We start from the raw sequence: 23,843 nt of genomic DNA, 5'->3' as shown, positions 1-23,843 counted from the left end.
TCTAGAATCCTGCGGGAACATCCCACATTGCCGCGCACGCAGACACGTATATGTGAGGGCTGTGGGGAGCAGTGTTTGCACGTGGGTTTTACAACTACCTGAGATCAGAACGGGGTTTGTTGTATCCAGCAGAGGCTCACAAGCACGCGCATGTTGCAGCATATGTTTACTCTTTGGAGAACTGCATTTATAGACAGGGAGAATGGAGCAGCAGGCCAGCTGTCATTATAGGTTGTGGCAGCCCGTCCCAGACCGCTGCCCTAAACAGGAAGGCACAGAGACGTCTGCCCTTCTTCAGTGTTATAGACCAAACCCATCGCAGTGTTTTGAAATGCACAACCCGTAGCTCAAAATAGCCCCATTCTTGTGCTTTGGGTTCTATTTGCAATTATACCTTGTGACAGGAAGATCACCATGTTAATTACACTTCACAGAAGACACGTTTCTCCTCTGCTTTCCTAGACTGCCCTGCAAGAGATTACTGCACTGAAAGGAAAACACAAACAAGCCAACCGCCTGCTGTTTGCATTGGAAAGCCCCATTTCCCCCCTGCACTTGTTAGGGCAGGTTCTGTGCGGATCGAGATTTCCTGGAGAGTAGTAGCTGATGGGAAATCAGTGTGTTAAGAGAAACGTGGGCATAGCTGTGGGTTGGGGGTGAGATTTGAGCTCCTCTCAGGCATCGTTGCCATGTCTGATGTGTAGGCGGTGCTGAGCCAGGCGCTGACAATTGATGGGCAAAGTGATGTGGCACCAGTGATCCGTTTTTAAACCTTCCCCAGGACTGATAAGTGCACAATCAGCAAGGACCAGTTTATCCTGTGCAGCAACACTGCAAGAGTGGGCCCAAGCAGGGACGAAATTAATATTAACACAGAATAGTTTGCATCAGAAAGGACCCTTAAAGGCCACCTAGTCCGACTCCCCTGCAATGAACAGGGACACCGACAGCTCCTTCAGGTGCTCAGAGCCCCGTCCAGCCTGACTCTGAATGTATCCAGGGACGGGACATCCACCAACCTTCTGGGCAACCTGTGCCAGTGCCTCATCACCCTTGGCATAAAAAATTCCCTCCTGATATCCAACCTAAATTACCTGTGCTGAAAGTGATTTGAACCTCTCGTTTTGATATCATGGTAAATGGATGTCAGGTAGAATGAAAGTTTGAACATCTTCCAGGGATAGTTGCCAGGAAGCTGCTGTGCTTTAGCTGTAGTTACCTTTGGTGGAAATTCTGCATTATCCAGCCCTCCTCTTCCCATTTCAAGCCTCAAGCAGGGAGCTTAGGTTATTTGCATTAGGACTTCTGGCACTGCACACATCCAGAGTGTTGGTTTTTTTCCATTTATTTTGTTACTTCCGTGTGACTCAGATCTCCAGAATTTCATTAGGTGCAGTGAGGGGGATGTCACACATTAACTCTGTGTGTTTTTGTGCTTCTATACCTGTACCTGTGACCTAGCACAGCGGTGCTATAGGAATAGAACCACAGAATATCCTGAGTTGAAAGGGATCCACAAGTACCATTGAGTCCAATTCCTGGCTACGCACAGCACCACCCAAAATCCAAACCCTATGTCTGGTGGCACTGATCAAAAGCTCCTTGAGCTCTGACAGCTTGGGGCCATCACCACTACCCTGGAGAGCCTGTGCCATACCTACCAACCACTGCCACCTTGCTCCCATCCCAGCCCTGCCTCCTGCTGCATGGTTGATTGCTTGGCTGCAACTTAAGCTGTGTTTCAACATCAGCTATTTTGGGCCTAGCAGATGGGGTTTCTCCATACAGAATAGAAGTTTCTTCCCAAAACTGTGTGTCATCCTCTGTGCTCACATTTTCCATGGATGAGGAGAAGTCATCTGACTTCTTGGTGATAAGCAAGCCTCACTAAGCAACCTGCAGCACTGGATTGTTATTTATTGACCCCAGTGCTCCTAATGCAAATCCCTGACGCTGTGTGTGTGTCTGCAGAGCCGGCTGCCCCTTCTTGCTGTTTGTTTTCCAGCCTGCTCATTAACCAAGTTTCTTAGGCTCTCCTTTCCTCTAGTTAATGTATTGCTACAGTTCACTTCCTGCTTTGCATCCATATGCCAACCACAGTTTGCCATTTATTCTGCCAAATTTATAGCTTCAAACTCAACCAACAATCTTTCTAGGTAGCCACTATGAATTATGTGCAAAATGTTATTTCCTAAATCTGGATGTGATTATCTTCTTTCCTTCTCCAAAACACCCTCCCTTCCAAAGGCACCGGGAGGCACAGAAGGGGACCAGGACTCAAAGCATCAGTGCTGCCATGCTGTCAGCCATGCTGTGCCACTTTCCTGTGCCTTGACACAATCTGCCAGTGTTTGGTTCCCCCACAAAATCAGATCAGGCTGCTTCCTCCCTAGACCAGGTGCCCAGCTCTCTAATTTCCCCCCACCATGCCCACGGCTGGGTTTTTCCTCCCACTCCAGGCACACAGCACCCGGGGGAGATATTTGTTTTCATGCTGACTCAGCGCTGCATCCGTCCCCCTCCAGTCCTGGAGCAGAAGTCATGAAAACCACTCACAAAAAACATGAAACTTGTACAAAAGCAAGGTGGTTTGTGGTGTGCAGCCATGGCTGGGTCTGGGTTCAGGTTGAGCGGCGGGGTCATAGCTGATCCCAGCAGCTCTGCGCCATATCTCAGCTCTCCCAGAGCTGGAGGAGCAGGCTGTAGACAAGAGGTCCTGTGTGCAGGCAGCCACAGGTGTGTGGGCTGCTCTCCTGCCCAGTGCTGCTCCAACTCAAAAAGGCAAAAGCCAGGCAAGAACTTCATCTGGCCGCCATTGTTAAAGAAAAGTTGTTATACAAATATATATTAACAGCAAGAGGGAGGTCAGCAAGTCTCTCCTACTTTTATTGGACATAGTGGGAACCATCTTATCACTGAGGATGAGAAAAAGACTGAGGTTCTCAGTGCCTTCTTTACTTCTATTTTTAATAGTCAGACAAATTATCCTCGAGGAACTGCAGATGACACCAAGCTGGGAAGGAAGAGTTGATCTGCCTGAGCGTAGGAAGAGCCTCTGGAGGGATCTGGACAGACAGGATCAGTAGTCTGAAGCCAATTGTATGAGCTTCAATAAGACCAAGTGCTGGGTGCTGCATTTTGGTCCCATGTATCGCTACGGGATTGGGGCAGAGAAGCTGAAGGACCACATGGATGAAAAGGTTGTGCGTGTGTTGGTCGATGCTTGGCTGACCCTGAGCCAGCAGTGTACCCAGGTGGCCAAGCAGGCCAGAAGCATCCTGGCTTGTGTTAGAAATAGTGCAGCCAGCAGGAGCAGGGAGGTGATCGTCCCTCTGGGTTAAGTTCTGGTGAGGACGCGTCTCGAGTACTCTGTTCAGCTGTGGGCTTCTCACTATGAGAAAGACATCGAGGCCCTGGACTATGTTTAAGAGAAGGGCAATGGAGCTGTACAGCTTATGGAGCACATAAGGGTCCTATGGGGAGCAGCTGAGAGAAATGGGATAATTCAATCTGGAAAAGAGGGAAGACCTCATCGCCCTCTGCAACTGTCTGAATGAAGGTGCTAGTGTGGTGGGGGTCAGCATCTTCTTCCAGGTATCTGCAACAGGACGAGTGAGAATGACCTCAGGTTGCACGAGGAGAGACTCAGGTTGGGTAATAGAGAATGTTAATTCTTAGAAAGAGTTGTGAGGCATTGGCACAGGCTGCCCAGGGAGGTGGTGGAGTCACCATCCCTTGGAGATGTTTAAGAAGCGGGAAGATGTGGCACTGAGGGATGTGGTTAGTGGGCATGGTGGGAACGGGCTGACAATTGAACTAGATAATCTTGGTGGTCTTTCCAACCTTAATGATTCTATGATTGCAACTCATCTGTTCTGCACCAGCCCACGCCTGGGACAGGGTGCCCTACAAAATACTTTCCTCTGTGGTTGGCAGCAAGATTTTTGGGGTTCACTTCTGCTTGAGCACATGTAAATGTGACTGTACGGTTCATGCAGGGTGCAAAAAGTGCTGCTAGCTGTTCTGCTGCCTGTGCTTCTGTGTCACAGGAGTCGGGTGACTTTCCAGTGATTTCGCAAGGTAGAACAAGGCGACGTTGTTCTTTCCATACTTGTTCTATGCATGCAGATCTTTCCATTTGTGTGCCCTCTTCTTGGTGGAGGAAATTTTGCCATGGGAATAGGAAACGGGGATGGTGAGATGGCAGGGGATTGGGAAACAACTAGTCACCATGCTTTTTGCAAAGCTGTGTGCAAAAAGCAGTCTTCTGCAAAGCTGTGTGTGAAGTTGAGTCCCACTCAGTGCTCTCTCTTGAGGATGCTGCTCTGTTATCACAGAGCACAGCTGGAATTGCTCAGCCCCATGTGTGCTCAGTGGGATCCGTGGCAAGTACCAGAGCCAGGATGACCTGCACCCAGAGTGCTGATGGCTGTGGGATGGCCAAACTCACATCAGGCATATGACCTGCAGTGGGTTTGGCTCTACTGTAGGACAGGGCATCATGGGAAGGGCTTTCCCTTGCCAAGAGCTCAGGGTTTAATAGAACATCAAAGGGAAAGCATCACCTGCCTGCAACAGATTACATATTACAAAGCCCAATAGTCCTGGAAGTCAAAATCTAGTGCACTCCTGCTTGTCCAAATGCAACAAACTGAGCTCAGGGGAAGATCAGGTTGGGTATTAGAAATAATCGCTTCTCAGAAGGAGTGGTGATGCAGTGGCACAGGCAGCCCAGGGAGGTGGTGGAGTCACTGTCCCTGGAAGTGTTCGAAAACCGTGTGGATGTGGCACTGAGAGACGTGGTCAGTGGGCGTGGTGGGGAGGGGTTGGTGGTTGGACTGGATGACCTTAGAGATCTTTTCCAACCTTAATTTTTCTACGATCCTGCCGTTCCCCTGCTCTCCAGCATTTGTAGGAATTTCAGTGTAGGAAGTAGAAATGGTGAAAGTCCCCTTTTTGCTCTGCTTGTTCCTTATCGCTGGGAGAAAAATTCCTGCCAAGGCACGGGAATTTCTTGGCTGGGCAAAACAATTTACAGGATGAATAACCACATAATGAGGGACATGAGACAAGCGCTAAATTTACTACAAACGTACACCAGCTGATCTTGCATAAAATTAAGCTCTTTAGTAGCTGTCACTTCACGTCCTGTTTGTGAATTACTGCAAAACATGGATGTTATTCCTCAGCTCTTGCAAAACAGCCCTCCAGTTCTGGCAATAGTGCTCAGAAGCACTGCCGTCTCCCAGCGGGTGGAAACACCAGTTGTCAGCCAAAAACAGCTTCCCAGGGCCGCATCATGTCTCTGGGGGGGGAGGAATAGTGCCCTTTTGAAGCAGCCTCTGAGTAGTATCGATGTGTGTTTATCTGGGCATATCCCATGCTACCTAATGCTCAAATGAAAATTTCCACTTGCAGCTGGAAGCCTGTGTCTGCATTCAGGGGCTTCAGGAAGAGCTCTGCCTTCCAGAAGCACCAAGCTGCAGATGTGCTGGGAGAGGACATAGATGGGCTGATGGTTGGACTAGATGATCTTAGGGGTCTTTTCCAACCTTAATGATTCTGCGACAGAACCCATCTAAATCCACAGGAAATCTCTGTTCCTGAAAGCTCTGGAGAGTGTTCTCTGAGGTAGTAAGTAACAATGGTCTCACACTGCTCCAAAGGTGAAAACTGTGATGATCCTCATTCGTGTGGATCTATGTGTGGGTTTATGGGCATGTAGAACAGTTACTGATGTGCTTGCGATGGACCAAATCTCCTCCTAGGCTGTTCATTTGCATTATTATGCAGATTATGCAGGCTGTTGCTATTCTCAGATCAAAAATGTCATTAGATAGGTCTGCGTGATGTTGTGGTGAGCAGTCACTGAGCGAACTTGGGTCTATTTCTCCTTATGTTTCTAAACAGACAACAAAATGTAAGCAAGTACAGGATGTCTGGTGGCAATGGCTGTGACAAAATGTTTATCTCATCTGTGCACGATTAAGGACAAACAGCCATTCTCTCACAAAGCGAACACCTTCAAAAGCTGCAAAATCAGTAGCCAGATATGTTGTGGATGCTCTATCTCTGGAAGTGCTCAAGGCCAGTTTGGATGAGGCCCCTGAGCAGCCTGATCTGCTGGGTGGCAATCAGCCCATGGAAGGGGGTTGGGGTGGGTTGGCTTTGAGGTCCCTTCCAACTCAAACCATTCTGTGGTTCGATGATCAAAATTACAGAGAGAGATAACAGCTTTAAGACAGCTATGAACACTTTTGCCTTCTAAAGACTGCAGGGAAGGATTTTCTGTGCTTTAATGACACGACTCATTGCAATTTCAAAGATACACTGAGGGAGAAAGGGTCTGGCACAGGCTGCCCGGAGAGGTGATGGAGTCACTGACCCTGGAGGTGTTCAAGAAATGTGGAGCTGTGGCACTGAGGGACATGGCTAGTGAACGTGGTGGGGATGGGCTGGGGTCAGAGTTGGTGAGCTTAGAGGTCTTTTCCAATGATTCTGTGATTCTCTGTGAGACTTGCAGCATGTCAGGTGCGGCCCCAAGATCCAGGCAAGGCACAGCTGGAACAGACCCCCATCAGCAGAGCTGACACTGCTAGATAGCAGACATAGGGTTTCTTCCTACGATGTCCCTTGCTTCCCAAACCTCTTGGCTCTCCTCACACTGCAGACATGACACATCCCTACCCCTTACAGAACAGGGCGTGAAGGGTTTCTGGGAACCGGGCTCTGACTCCTTGCAAAAGGAGGACGGATGTGCCCCAAAGCCCTCCTACACGATACCAACAACTGTGCATTCAGCAGACCTGCTGGTTAATGATCTTGCCCATAAGTAATGTTTTAACCATAGAGTAGCTTTTGTTTGCTTCAGAAGCCACAAAGCCAAAGAGGAAGTGGATGAGAACGTGGGCAGGATGGTGGCCAACAGCCTCATGACCTCAGCTTGTTCCGCTGCACAGGGATTGGTGGCTGCTCTCTGGGACAGGGTTTAAATTCCCCACGGGTGCAGATGCCAGGCAGTCAGGGAGACAAGGGGAGAAAGCCAGAGCCTCACTCAGCCCGCAGTAGGAGTTGCTGCTGGGATTGCCGGAGCCCCTTTGAGCAGCTGACTTCTCCAGCACAGGAAAGGTAATTCTTTTTTGCTTTTTCATGTGCTGTGTGCCATTCTGCACATAGCTTTTGCACCAAGAGGCATTGGGCTGCAAAGCTGTATTACCGGGAAGGAATATTTGATGATTTTCTATGGGAACAGTTCTGCTTTTAGGAGGAAGGTGTTTTCTTAAGCGATGCCAGGTGTGGCAGTTAAAATCACAGCTTTACATCTGTGTGCTGATGGATGTCAGGAGGTCACTGAAAGCCCTGAAGGCTTCTCTCTGCAATGTGAGCAGATCTGTGACTCCTGCTTGGAAATGTAGGTTGCTGTGGTCAGATGTCTGCAGGGTGAAATGAAGCTCTGGCCATAAATGCAGCATGTAAACTTAATTTACAGCCGTTCTAGTTAATAATTCTGAAAACTAGTTTTAAAGTAACTGAAAAACAAACTTGAGTCAGAATTCTTGCTGCTGTTCAGTTTCTGAGCATCATAAAGCCAGCTAGCTGTGAGGATAGAGGAATGACATTGCCATGGGCAGGTTGAATCTTTGTCAGAAAGCTGCTTTTGGCACAGCAACAACAGGAGAAAGAAAAACCTTGGGGTGTTTTTTGGGGTGTTTGACCTTGCTGACTCCCTGTTCCAACCTGTTTTCCAGGTAAAACATCACAATGAAGCTGGCATTTCTTTGCTTGTGCTTTATCAGCATTGCTGCTGCATGGCCAGTGAGTAAATCTTAAGTGTGTGTTAGCAGTCACGTGCATGTTTTCTAGGCATGTTAGCAATAAATTAATGCTCACAAATGCTTTTTCTCTTTCCGCCCTTCAAGGTGAGCAAATCCAGGCAGCATGCCATTTCTGCCAGCTCTGAAGAAAAATACGTAAGCTCCTTTTTGTTACCATTCTGCCTATTGTCTTTAATAAAGCAGTTATTGAGTCTAATGTTCATTTGGGATACGGTGCCTTATGCCCAGTCCTCACCCTGTGGCAGTGAATGGATGAGGATGCATCCTGTGCTGCTCTCCCACACCTGTGCCATCTGAGGAGGCGTGATGCCATCAGCTCTGCTGTGCTTCTCTGGGCATTAAAACCTCCCTTCTTCTTCTGCAGGACCCCAGGAGCCACCACACACACAGGTACCACCAGGATCACGTGGATTCTCAGTCTCAGGAGCACCTGCAGCAGACACAGAATGACCTGGCTTCACTTCAGCAGGTATAGACAGCTTATGGGGGGAAAGCACGACATCTCCCAGTGCCAAGATTTAGGATTGAGGGCTTGAAGAAGAGCGAGTTTGTTTCTCAGCTCTATTGTCTGTACTAACAGTGAGCTTTCTGTTACTTTCAGACTCATTACTCTTCAGAAGAAAATGCTGATGTCCCAGAACAGCCGGTAAGTCTTCTGGATGGCAGCCAGCCCATAGAAGTACTCACTTTCCTCACCCAAATGCAGCTCTTGTAGTAACACCTCCCCCTAAATAATGCAAGGCTTTGGGCAGGATGAGGCTGACTGAGAGCGATTTATGCACTTAGGTCTGCAGCAGCACCTAAGCACTGGGTTACCAGAGAGACTCCTCTCAGCACACCTCACAGAATCACAGAACCTTTTGAGTTGGAAGGGATCTTTAAGGGTCCTCTGATCCAACCCCTCTGCCATGAACAGGGAGATGCCTTGGGTACATAGATTTGCCTAATGCATTCTAAATGCTTTCCAGGACTTTCCTGACATTCCTAGCAAGAGCCAAGAGGCCATGGATGATGATGATGATGATGACAATGATTCCAATGACACTGACGAGTCTGATGAAGTCGTCACAGACTTCCCCACAGAGGCACCCGTGACACCTTTCAACCGTGGGGACAACGCAGGCCGGGGTGACAGTGTGGCATATGGCTTCAGGGCCAAAGCCCACGTGGTGAAGGCGAGCAAGCTCCGCAAAGCTGCCAGGAAGGTGAGCAGGGCTGTGCAGCAGCACCTGGGTTATTGGGAAGGGCGGTGAGGATAAGAACAGTTTATCATAGAACCATTATGAGAGATAGACCTCTAAGATCACCAAGCCATTCCTTCTCATCCTATTGCTGTTATCTGGGAGAAGAGGTGGACCCCCACCTCACCACAACCTCCTTTCAAGCAGTTGTAGAGAGCTGTAAGGTCTCCCCTGAGCATCCTTCAGACTGAACCACCCCAGTCCCCTCAGCTGCTCTCTGAACACACTCCAGGGTCTTGAAGTCTTTCTTGTAGTGAGAGGCCCCAAACCAAACACAGTACTTAAGATGTGGCCTCACCAGAGCTGAGTCCAGAGGGATGATCTCCCTGTTCCTGCTGGCTGCGCCATTTCTGACACAAGCCAGGGTGCCGTTGGCCTTCTTGGCCACCTGGACACACTGCTGGCTCAAGCTCAGCTGCTGATGCTCTCCATTTCCCCTTTGTGCAATGCAGCTCATTGAGGATGACGCCACCGCGGAGGTTGGGGACAGCCAGCTAGCGGGCCTCTGGTTGCCCAAGGAGAGCCGCGAACAGGACAGCCGTGAGCTGGCCCAACATCAGAGCGTAGAGAACGACAGCCGGCCAAGATTTGACAGCCCTGAGGTGGACGGAGGAGACAGCAAGGCCAGTGCTGGGGTGGACAGCAGAGAGAGCCTGGCTAGCGCGTCCGCCGTCGACACCAGCAACCAGACGCTAGAGAGCGCTGAGGATGCCGAAGATCGCCACAGCATTGAAAACAACGAGGTCACCCGTTAAGAGGAACCTGTGCATTGCTTCTTTCTTTTTTTTGTCATTGCTGTGCAAGCGCAGGGCTGGGGGGAGGGAGGAGAGCCATAGCGACGTGTGTTTGTAAATGTAGAGCGCGTGGCGGTGCTTAGGTCGAGGCGCCGTGGTGCCATTGAGCCGTACCGAGACGGGGCGAGCGCTGCCTGCGGGGATGCTGCGCGTCCCGCTGCTCCTGTGTATATTTTGTAACCGGATCGAAATAAAAACCACAAAAACCTCTGGGCTTTGTGGGAGCTGTGTGAGCTTTTAACCCCTTTCTTCCCCGCACGGGGTACAACACCCAATCCCTCCCCGCGCTTCCACCCCAAAAACACTTCTTTCCAGCGGGACGGCCCCGAGGAGGGGAAAGGGGCGGGAGGCAGCACGGCGGCCCGACCCCCTCTCCCACCGTGCCCCGGGCTTTCCGGGCCGGCCCCGAGGGCGGGGAAGGGGCGGCTCAGCGCCGGGCGATGGCGGCCCGCGGGCGGGAGCAGCTGGAGCTGGGGCGGCTCGGGGAAGCGGCGCGGGCCGGTTGCTGCCCGCCGTCCCCTCCGCTGTCCGCCTGGAGCCGCGACAACCCGGGCTTCGAGCCCGAGGAGGAGGAGGAGGGAGCGGTGGCGGCGGGGCCGGCGCTGGAGATGGACGCGGAGTGGGGCGGCCCCGCGGCCGCTCCGTCCTCGGTGGGCAGCGGACGGCGGCAGCGGCGGATCCCGGCGGAGGTGCGGGGTCGCCCCCCGGCGCCCCCCGAGGGCTCCACGCCGCTCCGCAGCGCCTGGGCCAAGCGGCTGGCACGGCGGCTGCGAGGTGAGATGGGCTTTCCTCGAGTCGCTGCCTGTCGTGGCGTGGGCAGAAGCGCCAAGAGCACGGTTTTAAGCAGGGGGTTCGAGTCGGGCTGTCTCCTGTGCTCTCTGCCTTCGCTTGTCCTTCGTGTGCATTCAGAAGTTGTTTGCTGTAACGATTTCTCTGACCCAGACCGCAGTCAGTCTCTCCCAATCGTTGCGGTGGTTTCCCTGGGTACCAACAGCTTGAGGAGGTCACGGCCTGGAGGGTCTTTGCAGCAGAAAGTGTTGCAATAAATAAGTCACTTTATAACAAGAGAGCAAAACACCCAGGACAAACTAACAGCGATAGTTACATGTTATATATCAAGAGTGTCTGGGGCTGGAAGGAGTTCTTGGAAGGCTGGTGCCCATCTGTCACTTGAACCTTTGATTTCTGCTTTTCAGGCTGAAAGATGAGAACCACCTGTGGCATAGCAGCATCCTGCGTGCGTTCAGCTGATGTGGGCGAAAGCCCATTAATCAAACATGTGCTATGTTGAAAGCAGTGTAAAGTTGCATCTTCTGGGTTGGTTCGGTCTGAGGAGGCTCGAGGGAGACCTTATTGCTCTTCAACTCTTTGAAAGGTTGTGGTCAGGTGGGGGGTTGGCCTCTTCTCCTAGGTAACAGCAATAGGATGAAAGGTGGTGGCCTCAAGCTGCACCAGAGGAGGTTCAGGTTGGATATTAGGAACAATTTCTTTTCAGAAAGGGCAGCGAGGCAGTGGCACAGGCTGTCCATGGAGGTGGTGGAGTCACTGTCCCTGGGGGTGTTCAAGAAAAAGGCACATGTGACACTGAGGGACGTGGTCTAGGGTAGTCGCAGGCATGGGCTGATGATTGGACTAGATGATCTTAGTGATCTTTCCAGCCTTAATTATTTTATGATTCTATGATTTTTCTTGCAATGCAAGAAAGCAAAGGATTAGTCCTTTGGATATCACAGGTGGTGGTGGTAACATGGATAGACTGATTGCTGCTCAGCAGCTGAGAGAGATTCAATGGCATCTTGAGCTTTTCTTGCTGTTAGTTGTGAAGCACATCTGCTTGTAATAGGTTCTTGGTAACTGCGGTGATCAGGGAGACTGTAGCAGGAGCTAGCAAGAGAACAGAAACTTGACTGCATATGAATATGTCTTTCATTTTCCTGTCTTTGGAGATTCTCTTTGAATTCAGGTGTAAGTGTCCATGAAGTGGCCTTAATCCCTCTTCTCCTGGAAATCTCCCCAGCAGCCATCTCAGCTGCCCAGGGAGAGGAGGTCATGGCTGTTCACCTCTGTTAAGGGGAGGTCATTCAGTTTTCATTAGTGTTGATGGATGGGAATCACGTCCCTTTCCAGAGCCAGGTTGGAAAGGCAATCTTCCCATCAGAGCTGTGCTCCGTCTCTCAGTGTTACTATGTCATCACATGCGTCAGTACAAAGTTGTGTACGCAGAGGCTGTCTTGAAAGATTTTCCTGGTTATTGTTAAGTGGAACTATCAAATGCCATTTTCAGTCATTAATTAATCGTGATAAAAATCATCCAATTTGTACTGATCTGAATTAGTGCTGGCTCTGATAGTACCATAGGAAGGAGTGTGAACTTCTTTTTGAATGTTATGTGGTTTTGTTGCCCTTGTTCTTTTGGGAGGATCAGCCTTTGCCCAGGGCTATGGTCCTCACTCTCCACTACCACCTGAACTTCTCTGTAGGCAGATCAGACAGCAGTGCCCACCTGGGCTTGTTTTTGGCACTGTGTGTGGTGAGGGACAGCTGTGATTGTCTCTGTCCAACTATAGAATACTTTCAGAACTTTTTCATAAAGACAAATTAATGCATTTATGCCTTATAAATTGGATTTACCAATATAAAGGTGTATTTGTGTATGTGTGTGTGTACATTCCTTTCCCATTCTTTTCTTTATTCCTCTCCTCCTCTGTTCATTCTCCTTCATGCCTCCTTCCCATCATTTTTTCTTCATTACTTTCCATTCATCATTCCATCTCCTTCCCAGCTCTTCCATCCCTTCTTCTCTGCTTCCCATTTCATTTCTTTCTCTGTTCTTTATCCTTCCCTTCTCATTCTTTTCTTTATTCCTTCTCACCACTTCCATTCCTTCTCCATTGCTTCTTTCTCATCTTTTTATTTTCTTCATTTCTTTGTCATTCCCACTCCCCTCTACTTCTCTTCTATATTCTTTCTTTTTCCTTCTCTATCCTTTCTTCATTCTCTCTTCACCTTCCCATCTCCAGTCCTTCATCTTCCCTTTTCTGTTCCTTCAACTTAGCCTCTCTGTCCCTTCCCATTCTCTTCTTCATCCCTTCTACTTTGCTTCTCCTTCTCACCTTTTCTTCATTTCTATTCATAATTCCACCTTCTTCATCTCTTCTCCCAAACCTGGTCTACCTGTACATCACATGCTCATATTACAGATATATACATAATATATGTATACATATGCACAATTTGTATATATGTAAAGTCAAAAAGTAGAAGTCATAAAGTCAAAAGTAGCAAGTTTGTATAAGAAATGAAGTGGAAATTCTTAATCAAGGCTAGAAGCAATGTGCTGATAGAAGATGCCAACTTGAATCCGGCACTGTTTACAACCACTATGCATTTAGATGCACCTAGAACAAAATTCAAATAAGGCAAAAAGGAGAATACTGTTCATGCCCTCTAAAAATGTGTCTACTGCTGAGTGCTTCCAGGTGGCTGCCAAGCAAATCTAGAGGTTGTTTAATGAAAAGGTCATTATATGATCTCTGGTGTTGGATTTTTGTTGTTGGCTTTTTTTTTTCTTTTTTTCCACATGCAACTTTCTGTTCACTGCTGACTTGCAGCTATTTTCTACCAAGAAAGAAATGGAACTTGCAAGCTTTCTGTTCACTGCATTTCTTGTTGGTGAGTAATGTGCTGACGGCCAGGATTCAGCACACTCGCCAGCTCGCTTGCTGGCTGTTCCAGCCTGTTCTTCCTCTCTTCTGTAATGTTTTCCTGACTTTATTATGAGGGTTGCTAGTGCAACGTACTGCTATATTGAAGACTGGATTTGTGGAGTTCTGTATTAATAATGACTCCGAATGTTCTTGGTTTTGTGTTTCTGCCTACCAGAATGACTTCATGGTGAGGATTTGGCACTTTGTTTAGTAGAACTGCAGTCCTTGTCTGAGCGTTTTCAGACTTAGACTTAAAGAACAGCTTTGAAAATGTTCTACTGGGGCCTGATGTTAGGAAATGGTGTGATTAACCAGTCCAGGGATGTGACCAGAGGTCAGCAGGAAGGTTGTTGGTGCGCAACTTACATTGTCTGCTCCTTGTTGCTGTTCCTTTGGCTTCAAGTTACTGTGGTGTATTTGATGGATCGTTATTTTTTCCTAGGAATGTTGGGTTTACGTTGTTTTCATCCTTTGGGAATGTGAAGGATGCTTTAAAAGATTAACAATTTAAAATATCTGAAAGGGGAAAAGGTGGGAGCTTGGCAATAGAGAACTTGTATTTTCAGATGCCTTTTTCTCCCACCATAAGCTTAGATAAATCACCTTGCTGTATTTAGGCTTCAATAAAGAGAACCTCCCCAGCAGCAGCTGAATTCAGTTCTCAGCTGAACGTCAGCAGCCATTCCCAGCTTTGTTCTGGTTTGTATTAGGCACCGGAAATAAGGATGGAAGTCACTGACCGCTTTCCATTCTCATGCAACTATTTCTCATAGCAACTCCATTTCAAAGATCCTTTTGTTTTCCTGTTACCCTGTGTATGACAGTGTATGACATTGGGTATGTCATTGGCTATGTCTCCAGGTATCCAGTATCAGGCACCTATGTATGTAACTATATATGCTTTTCTTGCTAGGTCTGTGGGGCACAAGACTGATGGAAGAAAACAACATGAGCAGAGAGAGATACCTGAGAAGTGTTTTGCGGGAGCTGATTACGTATGTGATCTTCCTTGTGGTGCTGTGTGTCTGTAAGTACTACTCAGCCTTAATGTATGCAGTTCTGCACCACTTGCTTGCAAATCCACAGCGTTTCAGGGAAGTGCCAGAGAGTAATGAATAGGCCACTGTAGGGGGAAATATTTTGAATTATTTCTTTCTCTTGATTTTGTAGTTGGATTGTTGCTTGAGATTCTGTGCCTTAGCAGTTTTTGCATTTTTAATAGTCAGAACTATTAACATGTTCATATATTTGCATAACAATCAGGAAGACGGTGCCAAGTACAACATTTTGTGATGTTTAATTTTGTCACTAGGGAGGCTAGCAACAAAATCTGCATGCAGTAAGTTTGTTTATCTCTGGAAAGCTGATGAGTTTCAAGCCCTCAGTCTTTAGCATGGGCAGTTCTGTTCTAAAGGCCTCCAGTGCCAATGACTGTTGAGTTGTCTTTGACCAGCTGTGATGAGCCGAGGTGCCACTTTTATTTGTAAAGAAAACCTTTCACTGAAAAAAAAAAACCCAAACCACAAACAGTGTGAGTAGTCTGAGAGCAAGTGCTTTGCTTGTCCAGAGCGGAATTCCTACAACAAGAGCAAATAAAAAAAAAAACCCAAACCGCAAACATTATTCAGTTGACACAGCTCAACTGGTTTGGTGACGTATCACACACATGATTATATACTGACTGTCATGTTCGTTTCCTGCCTGAGACTTTTGGTGCAGGTTTATGGACAAAGGAGAGTAGGAATGCCTGAGACTCTACCACTGGGAGAGGTGTGGCAGTGAAGAACTTGAACATGATTCTATGAGAACAAATTTGTCTTCAGCGGGATAAGTTTGCTTGCAGGCTGCTCACAATTTGTTATGCGATAGGAAATATTTTTGGTGGCATATGCAGGATGTGAAATGGGCACAGGTGCTGCTTACTCTTTAGCTATGCTTTCAGTGTGATCATATTTAGTTTTACACTTAAGCAATAACTGTGGGGCAGACAGGTCTGTGGTGTAGCTTAGGAGGATGCTTTCGACTGCTGGTGAAGTGCTGTTGGCATTCCTTGTACTGTTGTATTTTTGAGAGACTGTATGTAGAGAGAGTTCAGGTATTGTGCAATCAACTCACACATGAGATTTGCCACAGAGGAGTTTATTAAAAATAGTTCTTCTCTGGTTGCTCAGGAAAACACATTTTCTTCCCTGTAATAAAATGCTTCTGTAAGTTTGTCAGTACTGTTGAAAATTGTTTGCTGTAGACCTGATCTTCCAAGCTTCTCTGAATTTTAGCCCTGAATTGTTGTTTAGTGTTTATAGGCAGTGGAGACATCAGTGCCAGAGACTGTTCTCCCAAGCCAGCTTGGCTTTGTATGTCATTTTATAACTTATGCTCTGTGGTCCTCAGCCACACGCTTGGCCCAGAATGAGGAGCAGAAGCAGCATGCAGTCATTACTTTCTGTGCAGTGATTCTCATAGAGCATTGCACATCTGGGGTGGAGTTGTGTTGTCTAACCACTGAAAGTTTGTGTCGTTGGCAGTGTCCCATGTTGAGCATCCCTTTCTGCCAGGACAGGACATAGACCTTCCAGGGTCTGGAGTCACCCCAGCTCTCAGGATGCCTGAAATGGCACTGGCTGCTTCTCTTCAGGTTGCTGAGTCCAGCCTTTGTGGTTCTTGAGGTTGTTTTTTGTAGCAGCATTAATACTGTAATCACTGACAATTGACTTCTTGGCATGGATTTTGTTCTGATCTTAATCTTTTAGTGCAGGATCTATACAAATACAGCTTGATGTATTCAAAACTGCCCCGTCTTTTTCTTCTTACCTGTTGCCAAACCACATGCAGTGACATACGGGACAGTGAGTTCCAGCATGTATTATTACACGAGGGTTATGTCGCAGCTCTTCCTGGAAACACCTGTATCCAAAATGGAGAAAACGGACTTCAAAACATTGTCCTCAATGGATGACTTCTGGAAGGTAATATTAAAAGCAAGTTATCTTGCTGTTGATTTGGTGTATGAAAACAGTGCTAGCAACATGCAAGCTAAAATTCTGTCTTCCTTTACAGTTCACGGAAGGCCCTCTGCTGGATGGTCTCTACTGGGATATGTGGTACAACAATAAAACCATAGCAGAAAACAAAAGCTTCATTTATTATGAGAACCTGCTCCTAGGGGTGCCCCGCATTCGGCAGCTGAAAGTGAGGAATGGTTCATGCTCGATTCCTGAGGATTTAAAAGATGAAATCAAAGACTGCTATGATGTCTACTCTGTGGCCAATGAAGATACTGCACCTTTTGGGCTTCGGAATGGAACAGCGTATGTGGTATTTTGTAGGCAACTAAATTTGTTTTTTTCTGACCCAGATTATGCTGAGTGGTACACAAAGTCACTTGACAGGGGCAGCTCTAGAATGGCTGTAGGTTCTGTCTGTAAAGCCAGCTAAATTCATAGTGCTGGGTGAGTGTTAGGTGTTGCTGGGTCATCTTTTCTGGCTGTAACAAGGGAGGAGTTCTGCTTCCCTTGGAAGACGATGTCTGGGTTACAGTGGAAAGGGTCTGGGAGATGAAGCACAGCTATGTCAGTACCAGTTTTTCTTAGCTTCCCCAAGAGAAGAGAAATTCTGTATAAGCAGATCATTGCGTTCTGTTTTCACAATTAATTTACTTGTTTCCTGTCTTCCTATCCACATTCTTTTATGTTGGTGCAACAAACCTTGTTAGTTCTGTCCCCAGGGTACGGACATGAAAACTTCTTGCAAGTAACCCTTAAAACCCTTTGATAGTTCAACTAGATAATCTTGGTGGTCTTTTCCAACCTTAATGATTCTAGTCTTCTAAATAAAACTGCTCTACAAATCATAGAATATCCAGAGTTGGAAGGGAGCCACAAGGATCACGGAGTCCAACTCCTGGCTCCACACAGGACCACCCAACCCACATGTGTGGGTTTTTTTAGCCAGGTATTGTGTGTTTTGTCAGTTGTTAGTTCTTCTACTTTTAACTTACATGCACTGTCTCACTCCTGTTCAAACCAGTTGGACGTACACCAATGAGAAGGACCTGAACGGGAGCAGCCACTGGGGCTTGCTGGCCACTTACAGTGGAGCTGGTTATTACCAAGACCTCTCAAGGACCAGGGAAGTGACAGCTGTGCAGATTGCTAGCCTTAAGGAGAACCTGTGGTTGGACAGAGGGACAAGAGCAGCTTTCATTGATTTCTCAGTCTACAATGCAAACATCAACCTATTCTGTGTTGTAAGGTATGAGCAGGAGTACTGACAGTGTTCAGATTGCAAAGCATCTGAAGATAGAGATGCAGACAGGTCTTTCCATGTTTTTGTGGACAGTGTTTGAATGAAATAATTTTCTTTTGCTTTTTTAAAATTCCAGGCTGTTAGTGGAATTTCCAGCTACTGGAGGCCTTCTTACATCCTGGCAGTTTCAGACAGTGAAGCTGATTCACTACATCTCCACTTTGGATTTCTTCCTGGCAGCCTGCGAAATGGTGTTTTGTCTTTTTGTTCTGTACTATATGGTGGAAGAGATCTTAGAAATTCACATTCACAGGCTGCACTACTTCAGAAGTCTCTGGAATTGTCTGGATATCCTTATCATCGTGGTAGGTAACCTTTGTAAGTCTAACATTGCTTTCTGAAGTGCACTCTGTGGGAGGCATTAATGACTCTGTGTTCACCAGCAATCTCAGTGTAGCTGAAAATCTGAGCTTTGAATTTAGAGCTGTGTGACCCAGACTTACATTGAGCTGTTCTTTGCAAAGGTATCCAAAGCCAGCAAAGCTGAAGTAGATCCTGTCCCACTCCCATTCTGTACCTTCAGTCTTGGACAAATCTAGGGTTCGAGTCCTGTTTTTTTACATATTTTTTTCCTGTTTCTTCTACTTCTTCTGTATGACAGCTTCATTTTTCTGAGCTCACCGGTTTTCACCATGATTTTGTTCTTCAGCAGTGGCAAGGAAGAGATTCCCAAATCCCCTTACTCCCAGGCTATTTCTCTCGCCCTAGGGCTGTCACAGTTTCTTTGTAAAATGCATTTCCTCATCTACCACAAAATTCTAGTTTGAATCATGTCTAACAAGCTGTTTTAAAACCATAATCACCTTTCATGTGCTCATTTGTTTCTTTTGTACTCAGCTCTCCGTGGCAGCGATAGGAATTAGCATCTACAGGACGTCAACTGTTGATATGATCCTGAAGAAGCTAATAGAAGATCAGAACTCATTCCCCAATTTTGAACCCTTGGCATATTGGCAGATACAATTCAACAACATTGCTGCAGTCACTGTGTTTTTTGTCTGGATTAAGGTAACCCCAGGACACATACCCATATTTTAAAATAAGGATGTACACGTTCAGTGTCCTGAATGTCACCTGATATCTTTGAGTTTAGTCATGCTTCTTTTAACTTTGGTCATGGGAGAAAGTGTGAGCACAAAGGTAACTTTGTGCAGATTGAAAACAAGGTTGTCATTCTCTCTCTGCTTTAGTCCTCGTTTAAGTCTAGAAGATGTATTCAGCTCTTTGTCACAGCGGATATGTGAAGAAATGTTTTCATTATTTCTGTATTGAGAAATTGGTACTTCTTACTGGATACTGCTTTCTCCTACGTCTTCTTGGAAGCAGCTTGATACTACTGCTCTGAAGCCAGGGTTTCAAATAGGAGTGCAAGTAGAAGTTGGTTCTCTCCGTTTTTTTTCCTTCAAATTTCAAGCCTTAGTGGTTTCTTGGAAGTGATGTATTTCTAATTGAAAATCACCTGACTTTGTCCCCATCCAGCTCACTGGGATGTCTCATGTAAAGAGCTGGGCAACAGTTGGGATTAGAAATTGTCTTCCTTGTCTTCACAGTTGTTGTCTGTTTGTTTGTTTGTTTCTTCTTTTAACAGCTTTTCAAGTTCGTTAACTTCAACAGAACGATGAGTCAGTTGTCCACAACCATGTCTCGCTGCGTCAAAGATGTCGTTGGCTTTGCAATTATGTTTTTTATCATCTTCTTGGCATATGCACAGTTGGCCTATCTTGTCTTTGGCACTCAGATTGATGACTTCAGCACTTTCCAGGACTGCATGTAAGTAAAAAATAAAAAATACAAATAATTTCTCAGTGCACTGGTGAATGGATTTGGTTGCCTCACCGGAGATCAAACCAATCTGCCTGCCGAGATGAACTGTAAGCATCTCACTGTTGGTAGCTCAGTAGTGCTTTTTAGAGGTGGAAACTCCTTTATAGTTTGTTGGAAAAACTATCTTTACACCTGACACCATGTGCTCAATGATGTTTTGTTCCTGATATTCTGGTTAGTTGACTGGCTCCCAGATGGAGTCCATCATCTTTAACAGCCAGTTGGTCCAGCTGAGGTAGTTACCAACTTGTTTTTCTACCCAGCTGTGATCAGAAGTCATAAGTAGACACATGAGTTACACTTTGTGTGTTGCATCTGACTGCACGTTCTACTAGTCTTAGAAGTAGGTTTAAGAAGCTGACTATTGCAATGTCTGAGTGTTTATTACAGCAATGCAGACCTCTCTGCTGCCCTTCCTTCTGACTGTCATGGTAAAATAGATCAAGAATTCCTGCACAGCTCCAAAAGTGTTTTTCTCAACCCCTGGATGTGTTTTGTTTTTTTAAGATTTACTCAGTTCCGCATCATTTTGGGAGACTTCAACTTCACAGAGGTTGAAGAAGCTAATCGCATTTTGGGACCAATTTATTTCACTACATTTGTGTTCTTTATGTTCTTCATCCTTTTGGTATGTACACCTTTGTTTTCATGGGATGGGTAGGTGGCATGTTGATTTTTAGGTACATCATCAGTTTTGCATCTCTTGTTCTTGGATGGCTACTTAGGGTGAATATATCAGGCCTCACCTTCACTTGGTCTGCCGCTGCACTCTTTACTTTTTACTTCTTTTATAACAGATTTACGCTGTATATTTGTTGTCGCTCTCTTATAGCGCTCCACATTGTTGTTCTGTTGTTTGTTGGTAGTTTTTTTTTTGTTGTTGTTATTAAGAATTTTTCTAACTTCTCCCTCTTAGAAACATAGGACACCAAATAAAGTAGTTTTGATATAAACAAGTTGATATAAAATAGTCATTGACATGAGCTAAGAGCCCCACCACCTTCTCCCTGAATGTAGTTTTCAGGTAGTTTGGAAGTTGCATTACAATATGGTAATCTATTTTCTGGTGATACCACTTGAGACTGTTATGTGAGCAGGGCATCCTCAGGTGTTATTCCTAAAATTGTGTGGTTTTTGGTGATTTGATAAGGTAGCAACCATTGATGCAGGATTTCGCATAGGTTGCTCTAAAATTAATGCCTCCTATTTATTTGCGTGGAAGCTGCAACAGATAAAAAGAGCAGAATTAACAGTGTTTATAGAGCAAAATCTCAGCTACAAAATACTTTTCAACATATTCACCACCGTTAGCGATGCATTTTCTCCAGCAGTGAACAAGATCCTGTGTGCCATGCTTGTGAAAATTGGCACCAGCAGAGGTGACCTACTGTTTCCTCTGCTGATGCACAGCACCCACAGCCTCACTGTGCTCACATCCACTGTTTTATCGCCATCAACATTTAACAAGCAGAATACTGGTGGAAAGGTTCAGCCTTTACTGCCATGCCACCAACATCCACATCTGATGTCATGGGCCAACAGATTAAAAGAGGAGGCACTGCTTTCAAAACTGTCCTTGTACTAATCTTAGCATTGTGCAGCAGTCATCATGTATTTTCTTGTAACTTTCAGATTTTTATTATGTCCTTGTACTTAATGAGGCTTTTTATCTGCTCTTTGGGATGAGAAGAAGCGGTAGTGAACAGTAGGTCACATAAGTGGTAGAACTTGGACTTGTAGAGTTATTTTAAGTGGACTTTTCATTTCTGTCATGAACAGAACATGTTTTTGGCCATTATCAATGATACATACTCTGAAGTCAAATCCGATATGGCTCAACAGAAGGCAGAAATGGAACTGTCCGACCTTATCAGAAAGGTAAAAGTAATGTTTTGTTGGATTGACTTCTCCATTGTGTTAACATTGCATGCCAAGTGAAATGTGAAATTTCTTTTTTTTTTTTTTTTTTTTTTCCTTTTAGGGCTATAACAAAGCCATGGTCAAACTTAAATTAAAGAAAACCACTGTTGATGACATTTCAGAAAGCTTGAGACAGGGTGGAGGAAAACTAAATTTTGATGAACTCCGGCAAGATCTAAAAGGGTAAGGAAGCTGTTGCTTCTTTTATCTTGAATTGTATGTCCAAATGTTTGATGCTGAGTCTTTGACAAGTTTATCTTGTCTCTGTGATTCCTTCAACACAAATGAAAACAACTTTTGGTTCAGTTGTATCTTGGCTCAGTACAAAAGTTTGTTGTGAATGTATTGCTTTTCTAAGACAGAGTTGTTTTTGCACCTGAAAAATGGAAAGTAAGGGATCTGTTTTTACTGCCTTCTCAGGAAGGGCCACACTGATGCAGAGATTGAGGCAATATTTACCAAATACGATCAGGATGGGGACCAGGAACTGACAGAACATGAACACCAGCAGATGAGAGATGACTTGGAGAAGGAGAGGGTGAGGTTGGCAATAGGAATAGCTTTCCATCAGTGCTGATGGTGCTGCTTCCTGTGCAAGGTGGAGCATGGAGCCGATGGAGAGCTGAAGGTCCTTGGCCTGGACACCCCTGGCCTCATGTGAAAGCCTTTACCTCTTTCCTATCTGTTTCTTGTATTTTCATAAAGGAGGATCTGGACTTGGACAGGAGCTCTCTGCCACGTCCTCTGAGCAGCCGCAGCTTTTCTCGGAGCTTGGATGACTCTGAGGAAGATGAAGATGAAGACAGTGGGCACAGCTCAAGGAGGAGGGGCAGCAGCTCTAGTGGAGTGTCCTATGAAGAGTTCCAAGTGTAAGTTAATCCACTTGGGGGAGCAAAACTGCATGGGTGAGATTTTTTTTTTTTCTTGTGTGATTTTTGTTTAAGATATGTTGTAGTCTTTCCTATAACTCCAAATATTCATTAAATAATTCAGAAAAAAAAATGTTACGTTTTTTCTAGGTGCTGAAGTCAATGCATTTAATAGCTTTCAAGTCATATCTGAATTGCGTGTAATTCAGAGAGGCTCATGGGAACTGATTGGAACTGCTCCGTTCTCACCAAAAGAAAAAAACTTCAAATCTGGTCTTTGAAAAGAGAGAAAATGGCCATGCCACTGTCATGTCAGAAAACTTGTTTTCTTAGTAGTAAAATATTGATGTTTGTAAGTTTAGCAAGAACTTGAACTCTTGCTTTTAATGAGCTGAAATGATTGTTTGTTGCCCTCAGACTCATGAGGAGGGTGGATCGCATGGAGCACTCCATTGGCAGCATTGTCTCCAAGATTGACGCAGTGATTGTGAAGCTGGAAGCGATGGAGAGAGCCAAACTGAAAAGGAGAGATGTGTTGGGAAGGCTGTTGGATGGAGTGACAGAGGTCAGTGTCTTCAGCTCTGTCTTGTGCCACCACTTGCTGGTCACAGCCTGCATTCTTATTTAGTGTTGGCACGTTTCTCTTCTGCTTGTCTTGGGAGGGTGTGGGGAGCTGTGGTAAGGTTGTAGGGCTTTGCTCGGGCTGAGCAGTCTTGAGTTTTGTTTTACTGTTTTGGGCTGCACGGGGGGGTGGTGAAGTCACCATTTCTGGAGTGTTCAAGAACTGTGGAGATGTGGCCATGAGGGAAATAGTTAGTGGACATGGTGGGGATGAGTAGATGGCTGGACTGGGTGACCTTAGAGGTTTTTTCCAACCTTAATGATTCTATGATTCTATAAAGAGATGTGAAACAAGTTTTGGATATGAGAACCTATCTACTAGAGGATCTGTGTCATGCAGAGGCAACAGAGCACCTTTTAATGCTCTGAACTGGACAGCAGTGGCATTCAGTAGCTCCTGAGGCAGCTCGTTCATCCCTTGGCTGTTGTGATGGGTATAAAGTTTTCCATGGAGGAGTCTGGCAGAGTCCAGGGCATCCAGTATGTCTTACATTTCTAGAGATAAATTTGCATGCTAAATACTGTAGTGCAAACCACACTTTCACAAGTGATAGTGAGAATCTGGAAGTTACATTACTGGAAGAAAGCTATTTACTACAGAACAGCAGCTGTGATTTGGTTCTAGCCTACAAAATATTGAGTGGTGTAGGGATTTCCCATAGGAAAGGGTTCCTATTCCCGTAGAATAGGCTTTTGAATGGGCTGCAGTTTGGGAACTACACTTCTA

At 46.0% G+C, this 23,843-nt stretch overlaps 2 protein-coding genes across 3 annotated transcripts in view; both read left to right on the top strand.

Annotated features, from left to right (window-relative positions):
• Window positions 1-7,018: 7,018 nt before the first annotated feature.
• On the top strand, window positions 7,019-10,080 carry SPP1 (secreted phosphoprotein 1). The gene is made up of 7 exons (NM_204535.5): window positions 7,019-7,128; window positions 7,749-7,815; window positions 7,920-7,970; window positions 8,200-8,304; window positions 8,437-8,481; window positions 8,804-9,040; window positions 9,529-10,080. Exons 2-7 carry the CDS (start codon window positions 7,762-7,764, stop codon window positions 9,829-9,831), a joined length of 795 nt encoding a protein of 264 aa, NP_989866.2. The 5' UTR covers window positions 7,019-7,128; window positions 7,749-7,761; the 3' UTR covers window positions 9,832-10,080.
• Window positions 10,081-10,299: 219 nt separating this feature from the next.
• The window catches only part of PKD2 (polycystin 2, transient receptor potential cation channel), a 15,210-nt gene continuing 1,666 nt past the window's right edge, over window positions 10,300-23,843 (top strand). Inside the window, exons 1-14 of one of the 2 annotated variants that reach the window (NM_001031140.2) lie at window positions 10,300-10,644; window positions 14,491-14,604; window positions 16,410-16,543; window positions 16,635-16,885; window positions 17,604-17,828; window positions 17,959-18,187; window positions 18,720-18,890; window positions 19,471-19,652; window positions 20,214-20,334; window positions 21,486-21,584; window positions 21,688-21,809; window positions 22,047-22,164; window positions 22,332-22,495; window positions 22,913-23,060. In NM_001031140.2, coding sequence (NP_001026311.1) covers window positions 10,311-10,644; window positions 14,491-14,604; window positions 16,410-16,543; window positions 16,635-16,885; window positions 17,604-17,828; window positions 17,959-18,187; window positions 18,720-18,890; window positions 19,471-19,652; window positions 20,214-20,334; window positions 21,486-21,584; window positions 21,688-21,809; window positions 22,047-22,164; window positions 22,332-22,495; window positions 22,913-23,060 — 2,412 coding nt within the window. In that variant the 5' untranslated portion in view covers window positions 10,300-10,310. The other variant, XM_040698953.2, reaches the window with a different exon arrangement.

The sequence above is a fragment of the Gallus gallus genome, chromosome 4 (assembly GCF_016699485.2).
Source record: "Gallus gallus isolate bGalGal1 chromosome 4, bGalGal1.mat.broiler.GRCg7b, whole genome shotgun sequence".
Classification (NCBI taxonomy): domain Eukaryota; kingdom Metazoa; phylum Chordata; class Aves; order Galliformes; family Phasianidae; genus Gallus; species Gallus gallus.
This window is presented reverse-complemented; position numbering and strand designations above follow the sequence as displayed.